An 18,428-nucleotide genomic window follows, 5' to 3' on the forward strand; every position below is an offset into this window, starting at 1 on the left:
AAACGAGCTAGCCCGCGCACGCCTGCGCACTCACAGGCCTTTTACGACGCCATCAAGGAGTTCCGCTGACCCGCCCGCAGCACAGTTCCGGTTGAGACCTTTCCCCGCCCGAGAACCTTCTCCGGCGCGCTCGGGCCTCGTCTTTTTTTCTGTGCGTCCGGAGCAGCGTTCCCGGGTCAGTCTGCTTTGGGTTTCCCCTGGGGGTGATGCGGGTTCCGCGGTCCCGGCCGGGCGTCCTAGAGCAGCCCAGTCGAGCATTCTGCACGGTTCCTTTCCCCAGCTGGGGAGCCGGACGGTCCATCCTAATCTCCCAAGACCTGGCCCGTGGGACATGCTTTGTAGGGGAGGGTTGTCGGCTCCAATCCATTCTCCAGAAGCCATGAAGGCTTCACCTGGTGGTCTCCATTCACTGTTGTGACTCCCGGCTGCCGGCACGGGAGGCCCAGAGGCTCTCACCGCTTCCTCCTGCCTCCTCCACTAGTGTCCCCATCATCCGTGCAGTTTTCTAGAGACTTTGTGGGAGTATGAGTTCCGACGGGATCTCTTTTAGAGTTAAGGGTCACCGTGGAAACGGCTTCCTTCATGACAAATAGACACTTCCGCCGCTCCCCAACCTCATGTTACAGGGTTGGGAATTTTTTGCACCCCCTCCTGGCTTGGCCTTGGCTCACCGGTGTCCCTTACTGTCACATACTTTTCTAGCTTTCCTGGAGGGGTTGGGCAGGAAGGTCTCTAGGGTAGTCAGAGCTGGAGCACATGCCGGCTAGGGAAAACATAATTGACTGTCCTTTGTCCCCTCTCCATTCACCAATGTCCCGCCCCCGCTTTAAAGACAGAGTGTATTAGTGCTTTTCTCCTTCTTGTTGTGGTCATATATACCCGACAAAAGCAACCAGAAGAAGGAAAGGTCTGTTTATTCGGCTATTGACACATGGTTTCAGGAGCATGAGGCCGCTGGCATTGCATCCACAGTCGAATGCTGGCGCCAAGATCACTTCCTTCTTTTTACCTTAGGGTGGTGATGCCTGTATTCATACTGGGTCTTCCCTCTGGAAATCCAGAGACGTGTTTTCATGGTGATTCTAAATCTAGGTCGTGAAGACGAACCATTGCACAGGGTCTCACTGTGCTCTAGGCAGTCCTGGAACTCACCCGGGCTGGCCACTTTCTGCCATCTTACTGCCTCAGTCTCTGGAGTGCTGGGGCTGCAGGTGTGCTCCTCCAGTTTTGTGGCCTCTCTGTATTCCACCTTTTTGATTGATTGATTGACTAATTAAATTTTTTTGAGACAGTTTCTCTGTGTAACAGCTCTGGCTGTCCTCAGTCTCACAGAGATGCCTCTGCTTCCTGAGTGCTGGGATTAAAGGTGTGCATTCATCATGTGTGGCACCTTAAGTTTTAACCATTCCCCTGCCACATGCCAGCTTCTTAAAAATTACATTAAAATTTTTTTTAGATTTATTTATTTACATTTAAAAAATTTATTCATTGCATGTTTGTGTGCACATGTGTGTATTTGTGAGTGTGCATGGGGGTAAAGGGCAACTTTTGAGAGTGAGTTCTCTCCTTGTACTCTGTGGGTTCTGGGATCAAATGGGGCTTATCAGGCAAGTGTCTTTACCTTCTGAGCCATCTTGCCAGTTCCACTGATAGTTCTTTGGGAAGACTTCTTATTTGTTTGAGCTTGATTTTATGTGTATGTGTGTTCAGCCTGCATATATGTATGTGTAATGTGTGTGTGCCTGGTGCCCTAAGTGGTTAGAGGATCTACTAGATCTAGTTACAGGTTGTTGTGAGTCACCATGTGGGTGCTGGAATTCAAACTCGGTCTCTCTATAAGAGCAACAAATGATCTTCTTTCGCTCCAGCTTTTTTTTTTTTTTTTTTTTTCCTTTCAGTAAGAAAGGGTCTCATGTAGCCTAGGTTGGTCTCAAATTCCCTATGTAGCAGAGGATGACCTCAGACTCCAGATCCTCTTGCCTCTGCCTTCACCTCCTGAGTTCGGGGATTACTGATGTATGCTCGGAGTGCACTGTACCGACTGAGCCTTACCCGCAAGTGCTTTTCATGAATAAGAAATCTCTTGAGTCTCCAACTTTGGGGTAGTTTCTATCACTCCCTTTTATTTCCCTTGAAAGATTTCTTTTTAATTTTAATTGTTTTTATTTATATGCATGTGTGTCTGAGTATGGGTTTGTGCGTGTGGTGCAGGGCAGGGACCAGAGGCATTGATTCTTCCTGGAACTGGAGTTACAAGTGGTTGTGAGCCATGTGGAGTGGGTGCTGGGAACTGACTTAACGTGCTTTGCAAGAACAGTATGTGCTTTGACCTGCCGAGCCCTCTTCTCTAGTCCTCTTCGTTTCCCCTTTGACAGGCAAGATTATAAAGCTCTCACTCTAGTATTTGTGCTTTGCTTGCTAAATGTTATGGGGTGTGTTTTACCAGCAGTTTAATGTCCGCTTCCCTTCTGGTCTGTTTGGCACTAAAGTTCTCAGCGCTAGTCCAGATGGGTTGTATAGGTATCCTGGTTCTCCGTGGTGCCAGGCCTCATCCACCCATTGCCCTGACTTCTGGTCTCCCTGCAGGACTGCATCATGGAGGCGCGTTTCACACGCGGGAAGTCGGCGCTGCTAGAGCGCGCACTGGTGCGGCCCCGCACCGAGGTGAGCCTGAGCGCCTTTGCCCTTCTCTTCTCCGAGCTGGTGCAGCACTGTCAGAGCCGCGTTTTCTCTGTGGCCGAGCTTCAAGCACGCTTGGCTGCCCTGGGCCGACAGGTGGGCGCCCGAGTCCTAGATGCCCTGGTGGCCCGTGAGAAGGGTGCCCGGCGTGAGACTAAGGTGCTGGGCGCATTGCTCTTCGTCAAGGGTGCGGTGTGGAAGGCACTGTTCGGCAAGGAGGCGGACAAGCTGGAGCAGGCCAATGATGACGCCCGCACTTTCTACATCATCGAGAGGGAGCCGCTCATTAACACCTACATCTCCGTGCCCAAGGAGAACAGCACACTGAACTGTGCCAGCTTCACAGCGGGCATCGTGGAGGCTGTGCTCACGCACAGCGGCTTCCCTGCCAAGGTTACGGCGCACTGGCACAAGGGGACCACACTCATGATCAAATTTGAAGAGGCTGTGATTGCCCGAGATCGGGCCCTGGAGGGACGCTGACCCCACAGGAGATAAAGGACGAGCAGATCCTGTTCCCAAGCTTGTGTTGTGTCTTGTGTAGGGGCGTCAGATCTGCCCAGATCCTGATCCTGGTCCTGAGTCCCAGACTAAGGGAGTCTGAAGGCAAGCTTGTCAGGCATAGATGGAGAGTAAGGAAGTGGGCAATGGCCGACTTGGCTTCTGGCTTTCAGTTAAGGTTGGAGGCTTGGATGTATCGGGGAGATAGGGCACTTACAGAATTATTGTTGGAACCTGCAGTCTGGAGAGGTGAGGGCGGGGATATGAGGTTAAGAGGGACCGGGACCTGGCAGACTGCCAGTGCTATAGCCCAGTTTGTAGAGTGCCGTGGGTTTGATTCCTTATGCCACATAAAGTGGGTACAAATTGTCTTATCCCAGCACTAGGAAGGTAGAGAGAGAAAGATGGTAAGTTCAAGGCCATCCTCTGCTACTTAGCAAGTTTGAGACCAGCTCTGGCAGCACAGCCTCTTAAGTGTCAGGCAGGTGTACTCTTCCTTTGAAACTGTTTTCTTCAAGTCTCCATTTGTTCTAAAAAACAAAAAACCCAAAAGCCAGGTAGTAAAGGGGAGGGTGTGGCTATGTGCCTAAAATAAATGTAGAGTGGTTATTCGCCCTTTAGACATCGGCTACTCAAAGTGGCTTGTGGACTGTCAGCATCAGTATCAGCATTATCACTACCAGCAGCAACACCAACGTCACCATCCTCGTCCCACATGCAGGATCACTGGTCCACCCCTATACCTCCTGGACCAGAAGTGTGTATTCCAGCCCCTTTCTCAGAGGTCTCCCTGGGACTCTTATTTCAGGGCATCAGAGTCACCCGAGGGACCAAGAAACTCAGCTGGTTTCAGAACAGAACAGAACTGTAAGTTTCACCCCTACAGTCAGATTCTGTAGGTTTGGGGTGTGCATAAGAATTTGTTTTTGGTACATTCTGGAGAGCTGCTGGGTGCCCCAGGGATCACACCGAGACCAGTGGCACACCAGCCTCTCAAAGGGGGAAGAGCCCAGAACCATCTGGAAACTTGAGGGTTTTAAGGTTAATATTTACAAAGTTTGTTCTGAGACAGGGTTCCGGCCGCCCAGGCTGGCTTCAGCCTTGCTGTATATTTAAGGGTGACTGTGAATCCCAACCCTTCTGACTCTGCATGAGGTTGAGTGTTTAACTTAGTGGCTTATCACATTTACTATTTTACGCAGAGTCTGAATTATGTTTTCCTGGCTGACCTGGAGCGCACTATGTAGACCAGGCTGGCCCTATACTCAAGAGGTCTACCTCCCTAGTGCTGAGATTAAACTTGAGCACCACCACCCTTGGCTATTATTATTGTTTAAGACTGTTTATGTGTGTGTGTGTGTGTGTGTGTCTGTGTGTACGTTTGTGAACTTAAACACAGGTGACCGGAGGTCAGAAGGGGGCATCAGATTTAGAGCTTTTGTAGGTAGCTGTGAGCCATCTGGTATGAGGGTTGCCATCTGACACCCACCCCCCCCATCCTAAGAAAGAGCAGTGTGCTGTTAACTGCTGAGCCATGGCCCTCTAGCCCTCCACCTTATTTCTAAAAATGTTTATTTTGTGTGTGCATGTAGAGCCAGAGATTGATGTGAGATGTCTTCCTCAGTTGCACCCAACCTTAAACATCTTTAAAAAAATGTGTTTATGTATGTCAGTGTGTGGGGTTGCAGACACCTAAAGAGGACAACTTTTAGGACTTTCTTTCCACCATGCAGACTCGGGAGACTTGGGGATTCGACTCAGGTCATCGCTGGCCCTCTCACCTTTATTCGGGACTCCCTGAATTGTCCAGGCTGGCGTAAGCCACAGCATCCAAGCGCACTTGGCTTATGAGCAAGCACCCACATTCCTAGCTGGGGATCCCACGCTTCTGTGCCTCACTCCCACCCCTGCCTAGCATGTTATTGTAAGGATATAGGAAAAGAAATAACCAAGATACGGAGAGTGTAAATCCCATATCAGCTGTGCATCATTCGCAAAGAGAGCCTTGGGCAGCAAGTCTCTGAAACTGTCAGCTAAACCTGAAGGTTTAGCTAAACCTCTCCCGCACAGCGACTGTTCCCTCCTGGACCCTGGATTAGCCACAAACCTCACCCAAACACCTATTTTTCACAGAGATCCTTTATTAAGCAGGGAAGAAAAGTTAAGTGGCTGCCCTCTGACTCAGGCAGAAAAACAGCAGCCTGCAAGTGACCTTGCAGGTGTAATTTTTTTTTTTTTTCTTTCTTCGAGACAGGGTTTCTCTGTGTAGCCCTGGCTGTCCTGGAACTCACTTTGTAGACCAGGCTGGCCTCGAACTCAGAAATTCGCTTGTCTCTGCCTCCCAAGTGCTGGGACTAAAGGCCTGCACCACTACGCCTGGTTGCAGGTGTAATTTTATGAAGAGAAAAAGGGCGGTCTGTTAGACTGGGCTATGATGTGATGGTGTATTTTGATTGGGCATTGCTACTTAGGTGAGACAAAGGGGGCTTTTGATGTTAGACTTCAGTACTTGGATAGCTGGACCTTGTAGTCAGCCTCAGGAGGAGGAAGTGGCCAAATAAGGGAATAGACCTTGGGGGCTAGCTTTAGGACTGTTCTCTAACAGCTTTTAGTAAGGTAGAAGGAATGGGAGAGAAGGGCCAGGCCTACCAGACAGAGCCAGGCTCGCCTTGCTGGAGCTGTTTAGAGTTCCTTCAATACCTCCCGCACCAGGAGCACACCTGGTGCAGCCTCCAAGGAGGGTCGGAGTGCTGGGACCACTGATGCAAACTTGATGGGAGGACTCATCCCAGATCCTGGGGAAAGGGAACCCCTGTTCTCTGATGCCGAGGGGGAGAAAGTGGGGAACTTGATAGGAGGTGGGGACTGCAAAAGAAGCCTTCGAAATCTTTGTTCTCAGCAGCTCCCTGGTTGGCTCAGCTGCCCACATGCATGCCCGTAGTCAGGGAGCTAGCAAGGCTGGGGCCCAGGTTTGAGGAAGGCAGATGGAATGGGATGGCCAGCTTAGCTGGAGAGCTGGAGAGGGTTTCTGGGTAGCTGGCAGGAGCTGGCATCCACCAGCTGCTTCAGTATGGGTGGGAACATAATCAAAGCCTTCGGTCACAGAGAGGGCCCTGGGCCCTGATAGGGGTATCCTCAGGGCCCAGCTGTTTCCACGATAAAGGTAGAGGAGAAATCCAGAAGAGTGTGAGCAGAAGTTTGTCAGGGTTCACTTTTTGGGGTGGGCCTTGTTGGAGTCACAGAGGCTAAGGGGGCAGATATCTCACATGTTGCCAGCTGCTCACACACCCATGCATCCAAGTAGCTGCGGCAGAAGGCGTCGTTCCACTGGCCGGATCCCCGCATCATCACACAGTCCTCACCCTGGCCCCCGTTATTGGGCTCCCCTGGATTCCAGTTGCTGGAACAAGAAACACCCCCAGTCAAAGGATGTGATTAGGGAGGTGTCCCTTCTCTGCAGACCTCCCCCACTAGCCTCCTTCCATAGCACCGATTGCACCTTTGGGGATCTGTACCCTGGCCACCTCCATTTCTGTACTCCCTCCACCTATGCAGCCCGAGAACCACCTTTCCAGTCTGTGGTTGCTGCTTGCTTCCTCGGGTCCTTCATCCTTATCCTTATAGCTGAGGTGGTCTAGGAATTTCCTCCTTCTGTAGCCCATAGTGCCCTCTCCCTGAGCTCCGTACTGTGTTTCTCTTACCTCACTTGTTTCCCAGAGTTCCCCTTACCTATAACCCACAGGGCTCCCGTCCGACCATACAAACTCTCCCTCCATATTGAGATCCTGGAGGCCAATCCAGGAATCCTTCTTGTTGATGTGTTGCATCAGGAAGTCCTAAGTGGAGATGGATATGGTCCCTGCCGTCCATTCCAGAAGGCCAGGGTAGGATCCTATGCGCCAATTCCCCCCACCCACTGCCACCCTGCTGCCGCCCAGGTCTCCAGAGCCCAAGCACCTGTTCCTTTTGGCTGTGGATGCTGACTAGTCGCCCTTGCAGGTCACTGCAGGCGAACCTGGCCTGGATCCACTGCTTGGAGCCCTTGCCAAAATAGTAGCACTTCTGTTGGAAATGGAGCCAGTTCTTGGGACATATGTTGCATGCAGTTCCTGGGGGGTCACACATTGAAGAGAGGCTCAGGAACACTGTGGTGGGTAATGTCTCTCCTGCAGTCACCCAGGGATCTGGGCTGGAGGAACTGTCCTGTCCCTCCAAGCTTAAAGCCCAACCATGCCAGTATGCAGATTGCTTCCTGCGTGGAATCTCCAAAACTGGCCAGTTCTTTGGTGTGAGACCTTCTCAGCCACTAGAACTATCACCACAGATACCTCAGTGGTTAGCAGAATGGCACTTGTCACTAACCTCATCATAAATACCTCAAATACTGGAGCCAGAAACCAACAGCCAAGACCAACCACAACTCAGTCACCAGCATTATGAAACACTTCCACTTCCAAAGTTACTAGCATCTAACAAACACTTCCATGGTTAGCAATACCCTAACTACCAGAACCATCTCCATAGACACATCAGCCACATTTCATCCCCAAAGATACCTCAACTACCCCTCACCCCCATAGATACCTCAGCTACCCCTCACCCCCATAGATACTCTACTACCCCATACCCAGTTACTCAGATACTCCTACCTTCACAGATACCTCACCCCCACAGATAATTTAGCCTCAGCACCACCCTTACAGACCCCAGTCAGTCAAAGCATAAATTAAGAGCATGTATTGCTCTTTCAGAGGACTCAGGTTCTGTTCCTAGGACCCACATCAGAACGCTCACACCTGCCTGTAACTCCAGCTCTTTGCATCTGGTCTCGGCAGATGTAAAACTCAGAACTCACTTACACAGTACCCACACCCCTGCCTCATAATTAAAAATGAAATAGATATTAAAGCTATTCAAAGGATATTTGAAAAAAATCAAAAGGAAAGGAATGAAAAGAGTAAGGGAGGGAAGCAGGGAGGGATAGAAACACATACCTCACACACACACATACACACACACACAGACACACACCACACCACACATATGCACCCACATACCCACACCACACACATATACACACACCACAATACACACCCACATCCCCTCACATCACACACACCACACATACACCCCCACCCCCAACACACATCACACACCACACATATATACCAACATACACACACACCACACCACACATACACCCCCACATCACACACCACATATACACACCCACACCCTCCACACACATCACAATACACACACACATACACAACACCCCCCCAACACCCATACACACCCATACACACAGAGACCCATACACACAGACACATACACACACACACACACACACACACACACACACAGACACAGAGAGAGAGAGAAACAGAGAGACAGAAAGAGACAGAGGAGACAGGGAGAGAGAGACAGAGAAAGACAGGGTCAGAGAGAGACCCAGAGCTGAGCTCAGATTTGTATGTGGGAGATGCCTCAGTGGGTAAAGCACCGGGGCTGAGTTTGGATCTTGTAGATGACTGCATCAGTAATTCTAGTTCTCCTGTGGTGAGGTGGGAAGCAGAGAGAGTATATGTGTATGTAGTACGTGTGTGCTCTGTGTGTGGTATGTGAATGTTGTGTGTGATGTGGTCTGTGTATGTGTATATTTGGTGTGTGCTTATGTGGTCTGTAGATGTGGTGTATGTGTATGTAATGTGTGTGTTTGTGGTCTGTATGTGTGATGCATGTATTGTGAGGTGTGTGTGTAGTATGATGTATGTTGTGTGTGTATATATGTGACGTGCGTTATGTATATGTGTGGTGTGCATGTGGTGTATATGTATGTATATGTGAGGTGTGTTGTATTTGTGTATGTGCTGTATACCCAGGAGTGTACTAAGAGAAAGGGCAAGTGGTGGGAAGTCTGTGAGCAATGACCATGACCTAGAAGCCCCTCATTCTCTACCTCAAGAAACCACAGGGGTTTTCTGCTGGGATCCCCAGAGCCACACGTCCCAGGGGATGGGGACTCCTTCTGACCAAGCAAACTTCCTTCCCCTTCTCTTATCCCTTTGGGGCCGTTGGGACTCTCCAGAAGTGGAAAGGAGAAAAGTCAAGGGTAAAGAGGCACCGGTTCAGGGAGGGCGGGACAGCAATCTCATTTTTATCCCATGTTACAAGCGCTGCAGTGGCTTTTGCTGCAAGCTAGTTGGCCTGCTGAAGCTGACATTTCCACCATCTCTGCTATCCCTGGAGGTGCTGTCATGTCCCTTAGCACTGAGTGAGCCAGTCTAGGGATGTCCCTTAGCACTGAGGGGGTCAGCTTAGGGATGTCCCTTAGCACTGAGTGGGCCAGTCTAGGGATGTCCCTTAGCACTGAGGGGGTCAGCTTAGGGATGTCCCTTAGCACTGAGGGGGTCAGCCTAGGGATGTCCCTTAGCACTGAGGGGGTCAGCCTATGGATGTCCCTTAGCACTGAGGGGGTCAGCCTAGGGATGTCCCTTAGCACTGAGGGGGTCAGCCTAGGGAGGCTGCTGTGGAGAGGGCGCGGTGGCACAGAAGGAGAGGAGACGTTATAGGATTATGGGAACATGGAAAAGGAAAAGAGCCCCTCATGCTGGAGTCTGGGTGAAGCCTCTCCACAGCAGAGAGGCAGGACTTTCAGCACTATTAGCATTTGCTTTGAAGGCTGCCCGCATAGAGACAATGCACAGATATTTCTATACTCTTTCCACATATGGACATTTTATATTAAGACAACAATGAACAATGATCTCAGGTTGGACTTCATTCCTCTGCCAACTATGTCCTAGGACTACCAAACAAGACTGTTGGTTCTGTCTGCAGTAAAAAACATCCTGTCTTCTTGCACCTCTGTGGATCTCTCACCTCTTGGGAACTTCCCTGGCTTTATTTAAATTCGCTGGCTGAGCAAGCATGAGGACCTCAGTTTGGATCCCCAGATCTGGTTAAAGCCGGACCTGGCAGCTTGAACCTGAAATCCTAGCACCCCATGGCAAGCTGTGAGGCAGAGGCAGGAGAACCCCTGGATACTCGTGAGCCAGCTAGCCTGGCATGTGCAATGGATAACAGCAACAGATCCTATCTCAAACAAGATGGAAGGCAAGGACTGACACCTGAGATTGTCCTCTGACTTCCATACATGTACCATGTCGCATGTACACATCTCCCCATCCCCTTACACCACATACATCCCCCCACATAAACACACATATCACATACACACCCATATCCCCACCCTGTTGCCACACACACACACACACACACACACACACACACACACACACACAGACACACCTTTAACAGGCCTTTGAAGATAACTGCAAACCCTACCAAATCCCACCTATGATTACTGGAGAGAGCAAGATGCTGCTGCCTGAGAAGCCCCCACTTGGCTCTGTCTTTCCTCCTTTTTTTTTTTTTTTTTTTTTTTTTGAGACAGGGTTTCTCTTTATAGCCCTGGCTGTCCTGGAACTCACTTTGTAGACCAGGGTGGCCTCGAACTCAGAAATCCACCTGCCTCTGCCTCCCGAGTGCTGGGATTAAAGGCATGCGCCACTACGCCCGGCCTGTCTTTCCTTCTTAAGGACCCATTCTTTCTCGTAATTTTTGCGCTTACCTCTCCATGAGGGCTAGTAGATGTCTCAGTGGCTAAAGGAGCTTGCTGCTAAGTATGAAGACCTGAGTTCATTTGCCAGAACCTGAGTGGTAGAAGGAGAGAGCCAACTCCTGAAAGTTGTCCTCTGACCTCCACACATGTGCCATGGCATGCATTTCCTCCACGCATATATGCGCATAAAGTAAATAAAATGTAAAAATAATTTAAAAATTCCTGTTAAAATCTCTCTGGATAAACTCCAATTCTTCATCACACTGTTGAAATTCTTTTCTGAATCAATGATAAAGATCCTGTTTTATTTGAGTTGAGATCCCTAGAGAGTTGAGGAAACTCCTCAGGCTGCTTCCAGGGGTCACAACACGGAGCTGTCCCTCTGTCCTGATGACCACATCTTCCTGCCTGGCTGGGCAGACAACAGGAATGGAGGAAAGCTAGTGGTGGTTAGCTTTATCCTGGAGGAGGAAGGCAGTGTGGACCTCACCCCCACCAGCAGAGGGTGTTCTTCTATGTTCCTATCTGTCTTGGTCCCCACATCAACTCAGATCTACGAACATCACACAAGACCTCAGTCAGTCACACCGTGCCACACAATTGTGTCAGCAGAGACACCTCACTTGGTACACACAGAATGTTATAGTATTTGGTTATAGGACACCATCGACGGTAGCTCGGGCTCACCCTTTGAAATCAGTATCTCTATCCACAGCTTTGCCACCTCTTCCTGGAGTTTCTCTAGAGAATCGGAGGCTGTGCGCTTCTCATTCAAGCCTAGAGAGACCAGGGATGGGTACAGCATTCAGGGACCGACTGGCATCTCTAAGGACTGCTCCCTTCCCCCTCGGTCTGCCCTTTTCCCCTGGCCACTCAAGTCTCACCCAGGGATTTGATGTTGACTAGATCGTCTTGGAGTCTGTTCAGGTTCTGGGAGAGTTTTGAGTCTGAAAGGTGTGGAGACGGGTGCAGATTCAGACGCTGACTGGCATCTCCCAGCATCGCGCCTTCTCCCTCGGTTTGCCCCATTTCCCCTGATCTTTCCATGTCTCACTCTGGGATTGGGCGTTCCTTAGATCCTCCTGGAGTCCGGTCAGGTTCTGGGAGAGCCGAGAGTCTGAAAGGTGCGTGTCTGCTCTCAGAGTGGTCACCCTGAGATGCTGCTCATGGGTCCTCCTCGCCCTCTCTTCTCCTTCCTTTCACCCCCACCCCCAATCCTGACCCTGTCCTCCAGCCCCCTATGCCCATGTGGTTCTTGGGATGTGATGAGGGGCTTCCTGCTTCTTCCCACCCTGACTTACCCTGAGCTTTCATTTGCTTCTGTTCAGCTTGGAGTTCTTGCAAGTTTTGTGACATCTGAACAACTGCCCATAGAGCAGAACTCAGTGATGACAAGGTTCCTGGAGAGTGTCCCCTGCCTCCACCTCTTCCCCCATGGCCCCTAGGGCTGTCTCTTTGCTGTGTGGTTTGCAGCAGGGCATGGATAAACCACTACTGACTATCCAAGGCCATTTCAGCCTTTTTTTCCTTCCCCAACCCAAACTGACAGGAGGTGGCTGGCTCACCCTGGGACTTCTGGGCCAATTGATTACTCTGGAATTTTTGTAAGTCCTTGGTAACATGAGAGACTGGGACAGAGGGAGGAAGAGGAAAGGTATTTTTAAGAATCACAAAGACCCACTTTCCATCCATCCCTCCCCCCTTTCCTCCCTCTCTTTCTCCTTTCCCACTTTGCAGTTCATATTGCTTTCACACTTGCAGTCCTCCTGCCTCAACCTCCTGACACAACAGCCACACATGCACCCCCATACCCAGTTAAGGCATCCAGTTAAGGTTGGGTTGTACTTCACCCCAACCCTCAGTTCAGGGGCCTCTTTCACATCACCACAATAACTGCAGCCTTTACTTTAGAATATATACATTTTGCCTGGAGCAAGGGAGAGGTGGAGCACATGAGGTACAGGCTAGACCTGAACAATCAGGTATGCCCTCTTTTTTCTTTGGGATTAAATGTGAGAGCAGTAGCCATGTTTTCTGAGGGCTTTCCTCCCCACCTTCCTTTCTCTTTCTTTCATTTTTGAAGACAGGTCTTGTGTAACTCAGGATGGTCTGGAACTCCAGCTTTCTATCCTCCTGCCTCCACTTTTCAATTGCTGGGGTCACAAGTATGCACTGCAGTGCCCAGTTACTCAGCACTGGGGATGGGACCCAGGGCATGTGCTCTGCCAACTGAACTGCACCCCCAGCCTCCAAGGTGTTCTCTATCTTTCTTTCTTCACTTGGTAGCTCACACCCATGGTACAGAAGGGTAAAGGGAGGCTCAAGTGGTTTTGTGAACCCTGCCATCTGAGCAGATATCATATGAGAGACAACCTTGCTTCTCTAGATTTTGAAGAAGTTTTCTACTGAGATAGAGGCTATCCATTGGTTCCCTATGGAGAGGGTACCATTGAGGCAGCCCCCACAGTGGTCAGCGGCAGGAAAATGACAGTAGTTGACCATCCCAACCCGCACTTCTGTTAACCCATCTTGACCCTTCCATACCATTCTGAATTGCAGTGTCTCCCAGCTGTTTTAGATTCTTCTCCGTTTCCCAGTCTAGGGGGAAGAGGATTAGACAAGGAGGACAGTTATTTGTCAGCCGGGGTTGACGGGTAGAAGGTGGATCAGGGATGCTGGATGACAGGAGACATTAAGGTGAAATAGAAGATGGGGAGAGCAGGTGGCATGGGGATGGGAGCAGAATGTCTCAGAAGGTGGAGGAGCTACGGGGCTGCGGATGTCCTTACGCCACAGAAGAAGCAGGGCCAGCAGGCCAGCCCACATTGCTGTGCTCAGCAGCCCCACCAACATGAGCTGTGTCCCACGTCTTGCACAGCAGCAACGCTTTCTAGGAGGTTCCCAGTATCCTGTTGGTAGCATGGAGAATATTGATGGGCACATGCGGGTATGGGCTCCACCCCTAACTGTTTCCCCATCACTCAGTCTCAACACCCCAGGAACATGTTTAGAGCCCTGCCAGAAGCAGAGGGTCTCAATGGGCCCAGCCTTCCTTCTTTTTCTGTACGTGCAAACTGTCTATCACTGTGTCTACCTGTATGGTGCGTGTCCATCAATTCTCCTTAGCTCGGTCTATGTATGTCTCATCTGCGTATCTCTGAGTCTGCCTCTCTGGACTTTTGCCTATCCAGCTAGAGTCTGTCCACACTCCAGCAAACAATGGGTCTGACTTCAGTCCAGGTCATTTCCAGAGAGACAGACTTAGAGCTAGAAGCTGAGACCCACCCTTTTCTCTTGCACCGCTGGGTCCCCAAGTCTCAACTCTAGAGGGATGCTCTTTTTTCTAGTCGGTTCTGATTCCCAACTCTCTTGATCCTCAAGCCCTAACAACTCTCCTATCTGTCCCCAACCCCGAACCCCTTCCCTAGTTATAAGACACCACATCCCAATTCTTACCCCATATCAAAATCCAACCCCTAGATACCACACACACTCTTCAGACTTCACCCTAATACCCGAGCTGCTCCCAAACTCTGTCTGGATGTTTTCCCATGCAGGTTCCCAGTTCTTCCTTACCCTGGTTTTGAGAATTCATTCTGAATTCCAAGTTCCCGTTCAAATTGGCTTTCAACTCTATCTGACTCCCAACTGTCCAGCTGGAGCTGAGTTTTGTTAGGAAGGTGTTGAGTCACAGAAAGGAGGGGCCTTGAATTTCCCTGTTTCACCTGGCTGTGTGCCACGGGTGCCAGTCAGTGCTCAACCCCCACTCTACTCTACCTCCTGGCCCTTCTTGGGAATTCACCCTCTTGGGTAAAGAGGGACTGAAGAGCCGCCCCCTCTCCTGAGCAAAATGAGTGCCAGCATTGGCACCTGGGAATCTTCCTACCTGAGTATTCATTTTCTTCCATGGCAGTCTTGTTTGGATCCTTTCAGTGATGAGGCGTGCACTACCTGCCAAGGCACTTGTCACTCACAGCTCTGGAAGTGATCTGGTTTCAATAGACATTAGGACAAGGTGTCAAACTCTCATTATGGGTGTAGGACAGCATCTGGGACTTGAAGGTTCTGGAAGCCTTGGCTGATTTTGTTTGGTCCGCAAGTTAAAATGAAATGTGATCTTGGGAGATGAATGTGATCTGGAAGCCTGAGACCACAAGTCGAGTACCCAGAGCATTACCACATAGGAGGCACAAAACAGTTGCTCAATCCATTTCCAATATCAGCTGCTGATTTAAGCTAGAAATGTCTTTCTTAAATGTAAAAGGGGAATATTCAGCATCAGTGTGGATGCATGTGTTCATTCAGGTACATGCATGTGTGCACGTATGTATACATGTCTGCTGTTACTCGTGCCTGTGTATGATTGTACATACCTGTGCACATGTGTGCAGAGGCCAGAAGAGGACATCATGGTCTGTCTCTATCACTTTCTACTTTATTTCCTGAGGCAGGTCTCTCACTGAGCCTGGACCTAGGTTAGCAGCCAGCAAGACCAGCAATCCTGTCTCCTCTTCCTGGCCCAGCACTGGGATTACAGGCTTGCTTTCATGCTTGTGTATGATCATGCCTCGCTTGCTTTAATGCCTGGCTTGCTTTCATTTCTATCTATCTATCTATCTATCTATCTATCTATCTATCTATCTATCTATCTATCTATCTATCTATCTATCTATCTATCTATCTATCAACTCTATCAACTCTATCTATCTATCTATCTATCTATCTATCTATCTATCTATCTATCTATCTATCTATCTATTGATATATCTATCATCTATTGATGGATCTATTATCTATCTATCTATCTATCTATCTATCTATCTATCTATCTATCATCTATATATCTATTGCTCTATCTATCATTTATTGATGGATCTATCTATCTATCTATCTATCTATCTATCTATCTATCATATACCTATCGTCTAATAATCTATCATCTATCTATCATCTATATATCTATTGCTCTATCTATCATTTATTGATGGATCTATCTATCATCTATTATCTATCTATCTATCTATCTATCTATCTATCTATCTATCTATCATATACCTATCGTCTAATAATCTATCATCTATCTATCATCTATATATCTATTGCTCTATCTATCATTTATTGATGGATCTATCTATCATCTATTATCTATCTATCTATCTATCTATCTATCTATCTATCTATCTATCTATCTATCAATCAATCATATATCTATCATCTAATAATCTATCATCTATCTATCTACCATCTATCTACCATCTAATCAATCTATCTATCTATCTATCTATCTATCTATCTATCTATCTATCTATCTATCATCTGTCTGTCTGTCTGTCTGTCTGTGGGGGTTGCTTGCCCATTAAGAGTGCTTACCCACTGAACCTTGTCTCTAGCCCCTACCCTGAAGGTATTTTGTTTGTTTGTTTGTTTGTTTTGAGACAGGCTCTCTCAGTGGCCTGGAGTGTGTGAATTGGGCAAGGCAGGAAGACCAGTGAGTCTCAGGACTCTAAGGTTCCTCTTGGGTTCACCTCACTGGCATTGGGATTCCAGGCATACACCACTGGGCCTGGGTTTTTGTAGGTGTTGGGGATCTGAACTCAGGTTCTCATGTTTTCAGGGCAAGCAGTTTACCTACTGAGCCGCCTTCCCAGCCTTGCCCAGCACACTCAGCAATGCTATGGGGTTGTGGCATGCCACTTTGAATGTGTGCAACCTCCACCATAAGCACTCTGAATGCCACTGGATTGGAGTACAGTCTTGGTTAAGGGCTCCATGGTGCCATAGCATTTTTTGCTCTTCTCCCTACTTTTCAGCTCTTACATTTAAAACACAGTTTCAATTCAACTCTTCCTGATGGTGTTTTGTTTTGTTTTGAATAGCCCAGATCAATGAGCTTCTGATGCTCCTCTTTCTTCCTCTCAAGTGTGTGCCACCATGCCCAGTTTATGTAGTACTAGAGAAGGAGTCCAGGGCTTCATGCATGCATCAAAGTAAGCACACAGCCAACTGAGCTCTTTACACTTTGACTTTAAAATGGTACACACCACATGCAAGCCTAGCAGTCAACAACTGTCTTTGCTGTACGACTAAGGGCAGGTTGCATGCTCTCTCTGAGCCTTAGGAAAATAATGGTATAGGGTAGCTATTCTCTGCCTAACAGCATCTTAAACCGATTCTGCCATTAGAGGAAGAGGCTAAAGGCATCACATTCTGGGCAGCTAGATGAGTTGGGGCCCTAGAAGCAGCAATTTGACTCCTATTTGTATGCAAAGCACAGACTAGGTGCTCAGTATACCACTGACTGGTAATGGGGGAGTTAGTCTAACTCATGCAATTGAAGTGTCAGAATGTGAACCATCTGTCTACACACATATGGTGACAATGGAACACTGAATCTTGTATTCCAGTTGCTCCACTGTCTGGTGGTGACTTGGGCTTATGAGGGAATTGACTTCTAACAGTCAGAGTATCAAAACCTCATTCCTAGAGTGTCTTTCTGACCTGAGAAGTCTTGTCCCTTGGACACACCTTTCTATGGCATACCATAGCTTTCACTGATCATCGTCTAGTTTAACCACAAAACTTAATCTGCAATTAGATTGCAGCATCTTATTAAACAATCATTGATCCCCTTGCATCAATTAGTGCCTATACTGTGCTTTTCATACAGATTGAGTCAAATTGTTGCTCACTCCATTTGTAAAGAAGTAAACCAGGTCATTCACCCAGGGAGAAGCCTGGTTCAGGCCCAGGTCTAAGCCCTTAGGACCGAAGCTGAGACCCATATGCCTCTTGATTCTGTCCATACCGTTGCCCCCTCTCCCCCCCCCGCCCCCATATAAATACAAACTCACTTGAACTTGAAGTCTGTCCTTCTCCTTCTGGAATATGTGGAGCACTTGGATAAGGTAGCTCAGGCTAGTGTGTTGAAGACAGTAGTCTTCTGTGAGCAGTTCATTAATGGCTTCTATTTTTATAGACCTAATTATGGGCTCACCGCCTGGGTGGCCACAGCACACACAAGGCCTTTTTTGGTGCTCCCTAGAACCTGGGGAAGTCCGGGCTATTATTACCTTTATTTCTCAGGTAAGCAAACTGTTGGAGAGTCAGCGATGCCAATCAGAACTCTTGAAATGCAGAAGGAAGGAAATGACACAACCTGGATCTGAATCAAACCTGTGGTGGACTGAATCTGTGTGTGTGTGTGTGTGTGTGAGTGTGTGAGTGTGTGAGTGTGTGTGTGTGTGTCTGTGTGTGTGTGTGTGTGTGTGAGTGTGTGTGTGTGAGTGTGTGAGTGTGTGTGTGTGAGTGTGTGTGAGTGTGTGTGTGTGTGTGAGTGTGTGTGTGTGTGTGAGTGTGTGTGTGAGTGTGTGTGTGTGAGAGTGTGTGAGTGTGTGTGAGTGTGTGTGTGTAAGTGTGTGTGTGTGTGTGGTTGGGGGAGAAGAGAGATAGAGAGAAAGTGGAATGATTGTGGGGAAAGACAGGAGGGGAGAGGAGAGGGAAAAAAGACAAGAGGGAGAGAGAGAGGAGTGTATAAGAAAGACACGTGAGCTAATGAAAGAGGGAGATGGAGAGAGAAAAAGGGCAAAGGTAGATGTGAGAGAGATGAGAGAGAGAGAGAGAGAGA

The 18,428-nt window shown here is 48.7% G+C and overlaps 2 protein-coding genes across 9 annotated transcripts; one reads left to right on the forward strand and one right to left on the reverse strand.

Annotated features, from left to right (window-relative positions):
- The first annotated feature begins 48 nt into the window (after window positions 1-48).
- Window positions 49-4,493, forward strand: Trappc5 (trafficking protein particle complex 5). Its single transcript, NM_025701.4, has 2 exons — window positions 49-175; window positions 2,587-4,493. The coding sequence occupies exon 2, from the start codon at window positions 2,596-2,598 to the stop codon at window positions 3,160-3,162; it is 567 nt and encodes a 188-aa protein (NP_079977.3). The 5' UTR covers window positions 49-175; window positions 2,587-2,595; the 3' UTR covers window positions 3,163-4,493.
- On the reverse strand, window positions 3,852-17,746 carry Fcer2a (Fc receptor, IgE, low affinity II, alpha polypeptide). 8 transcript variants are annotated; one of them, NM_001253743.1, is made up of 12 exons: window positions 17,656-17,746; window positions 14,691-14,793; window positions 13,594-13,632; window positions 13,349-13,402; window positions 12,370-12,432; window positions 12,106-12,168; window positions 11,859-11,921; window positions 11,689-11,751; window positions 11,492-11,581; window positions 7,138-7,289; window positions 6,910-7,016; window positions 5,309-6,580 (listed from the first exon to the last, which is right to left on the reverse strand). In NM_001253743.1, the coding sequence occupies exons 2-12, from the start codon at window positions 14,710-14,712 to the stop codon at window positions 6,382-6,384; spliced, it is 915 nt and encodes a 304-aa protein (NP_001240672.1). In that variant the 5' UTR covers window positions 14,713-14,793; window positions 17,656-17,746; the 3' UTR covers window positions 5,309-6,381. The 8 variants fall into 8 exon arrangements, with proteins under 8 accessions (XP_006508760.1, NP_001240672.1, NP_038545.1 ...); NM_013517.4 differs by having other exon boundaries at window positions 13,594-13,713; NM_001253747.1 differs by lacking the exon at window positions 13,594-13,632.
- Between the last annotated feature and the right edge of the window lie 682 nt (window positions 17,747-18,428).

This window comes from Mus musculus, chromosome 8, assembly GCF_000001635.26.
Source record: "Mus musculus strain C57BL/6J chromosome 8, GRCm38.p6 C57BL/6J".
Taxonomy (NCBI): Eukaryota; Metazoa; Chordata; class Mammalia; order Rodentia; family Muridae; genus Mus; species Mus musculus.

Bases quoted from the DNA above. Each gene is read 5' to 3' on its own strand.
- Trappc5 (NM_025701.4), top strand. From the start codon at position 2,596: ATGGAGGCGCGTTTCACACGCGGGAAGTCGGCGCTGCTAGAGCGCGCA.
- Fcer2a (XM_006508697.4), bottom strand. From the start codon at position 13,747: ATGTGCCCATCAATATTCTCCATGCTACCAACAGGATACTGGGAACCT. The intron at 12,433-13,348 runs GTATGGAAGGGT...CCTCTGTCCCAG, and splicing joins AGACACTGCAATTCAGAATG to TCTCTCATGTTACCAAGGAC. The intron at 7,290-11,491 runs GTGAGCCCGAGC...GTGACCCCCCAG, and splicing joins AGAGATACTGATTTCAAAGG to GAACTGCATGCAACATATGT.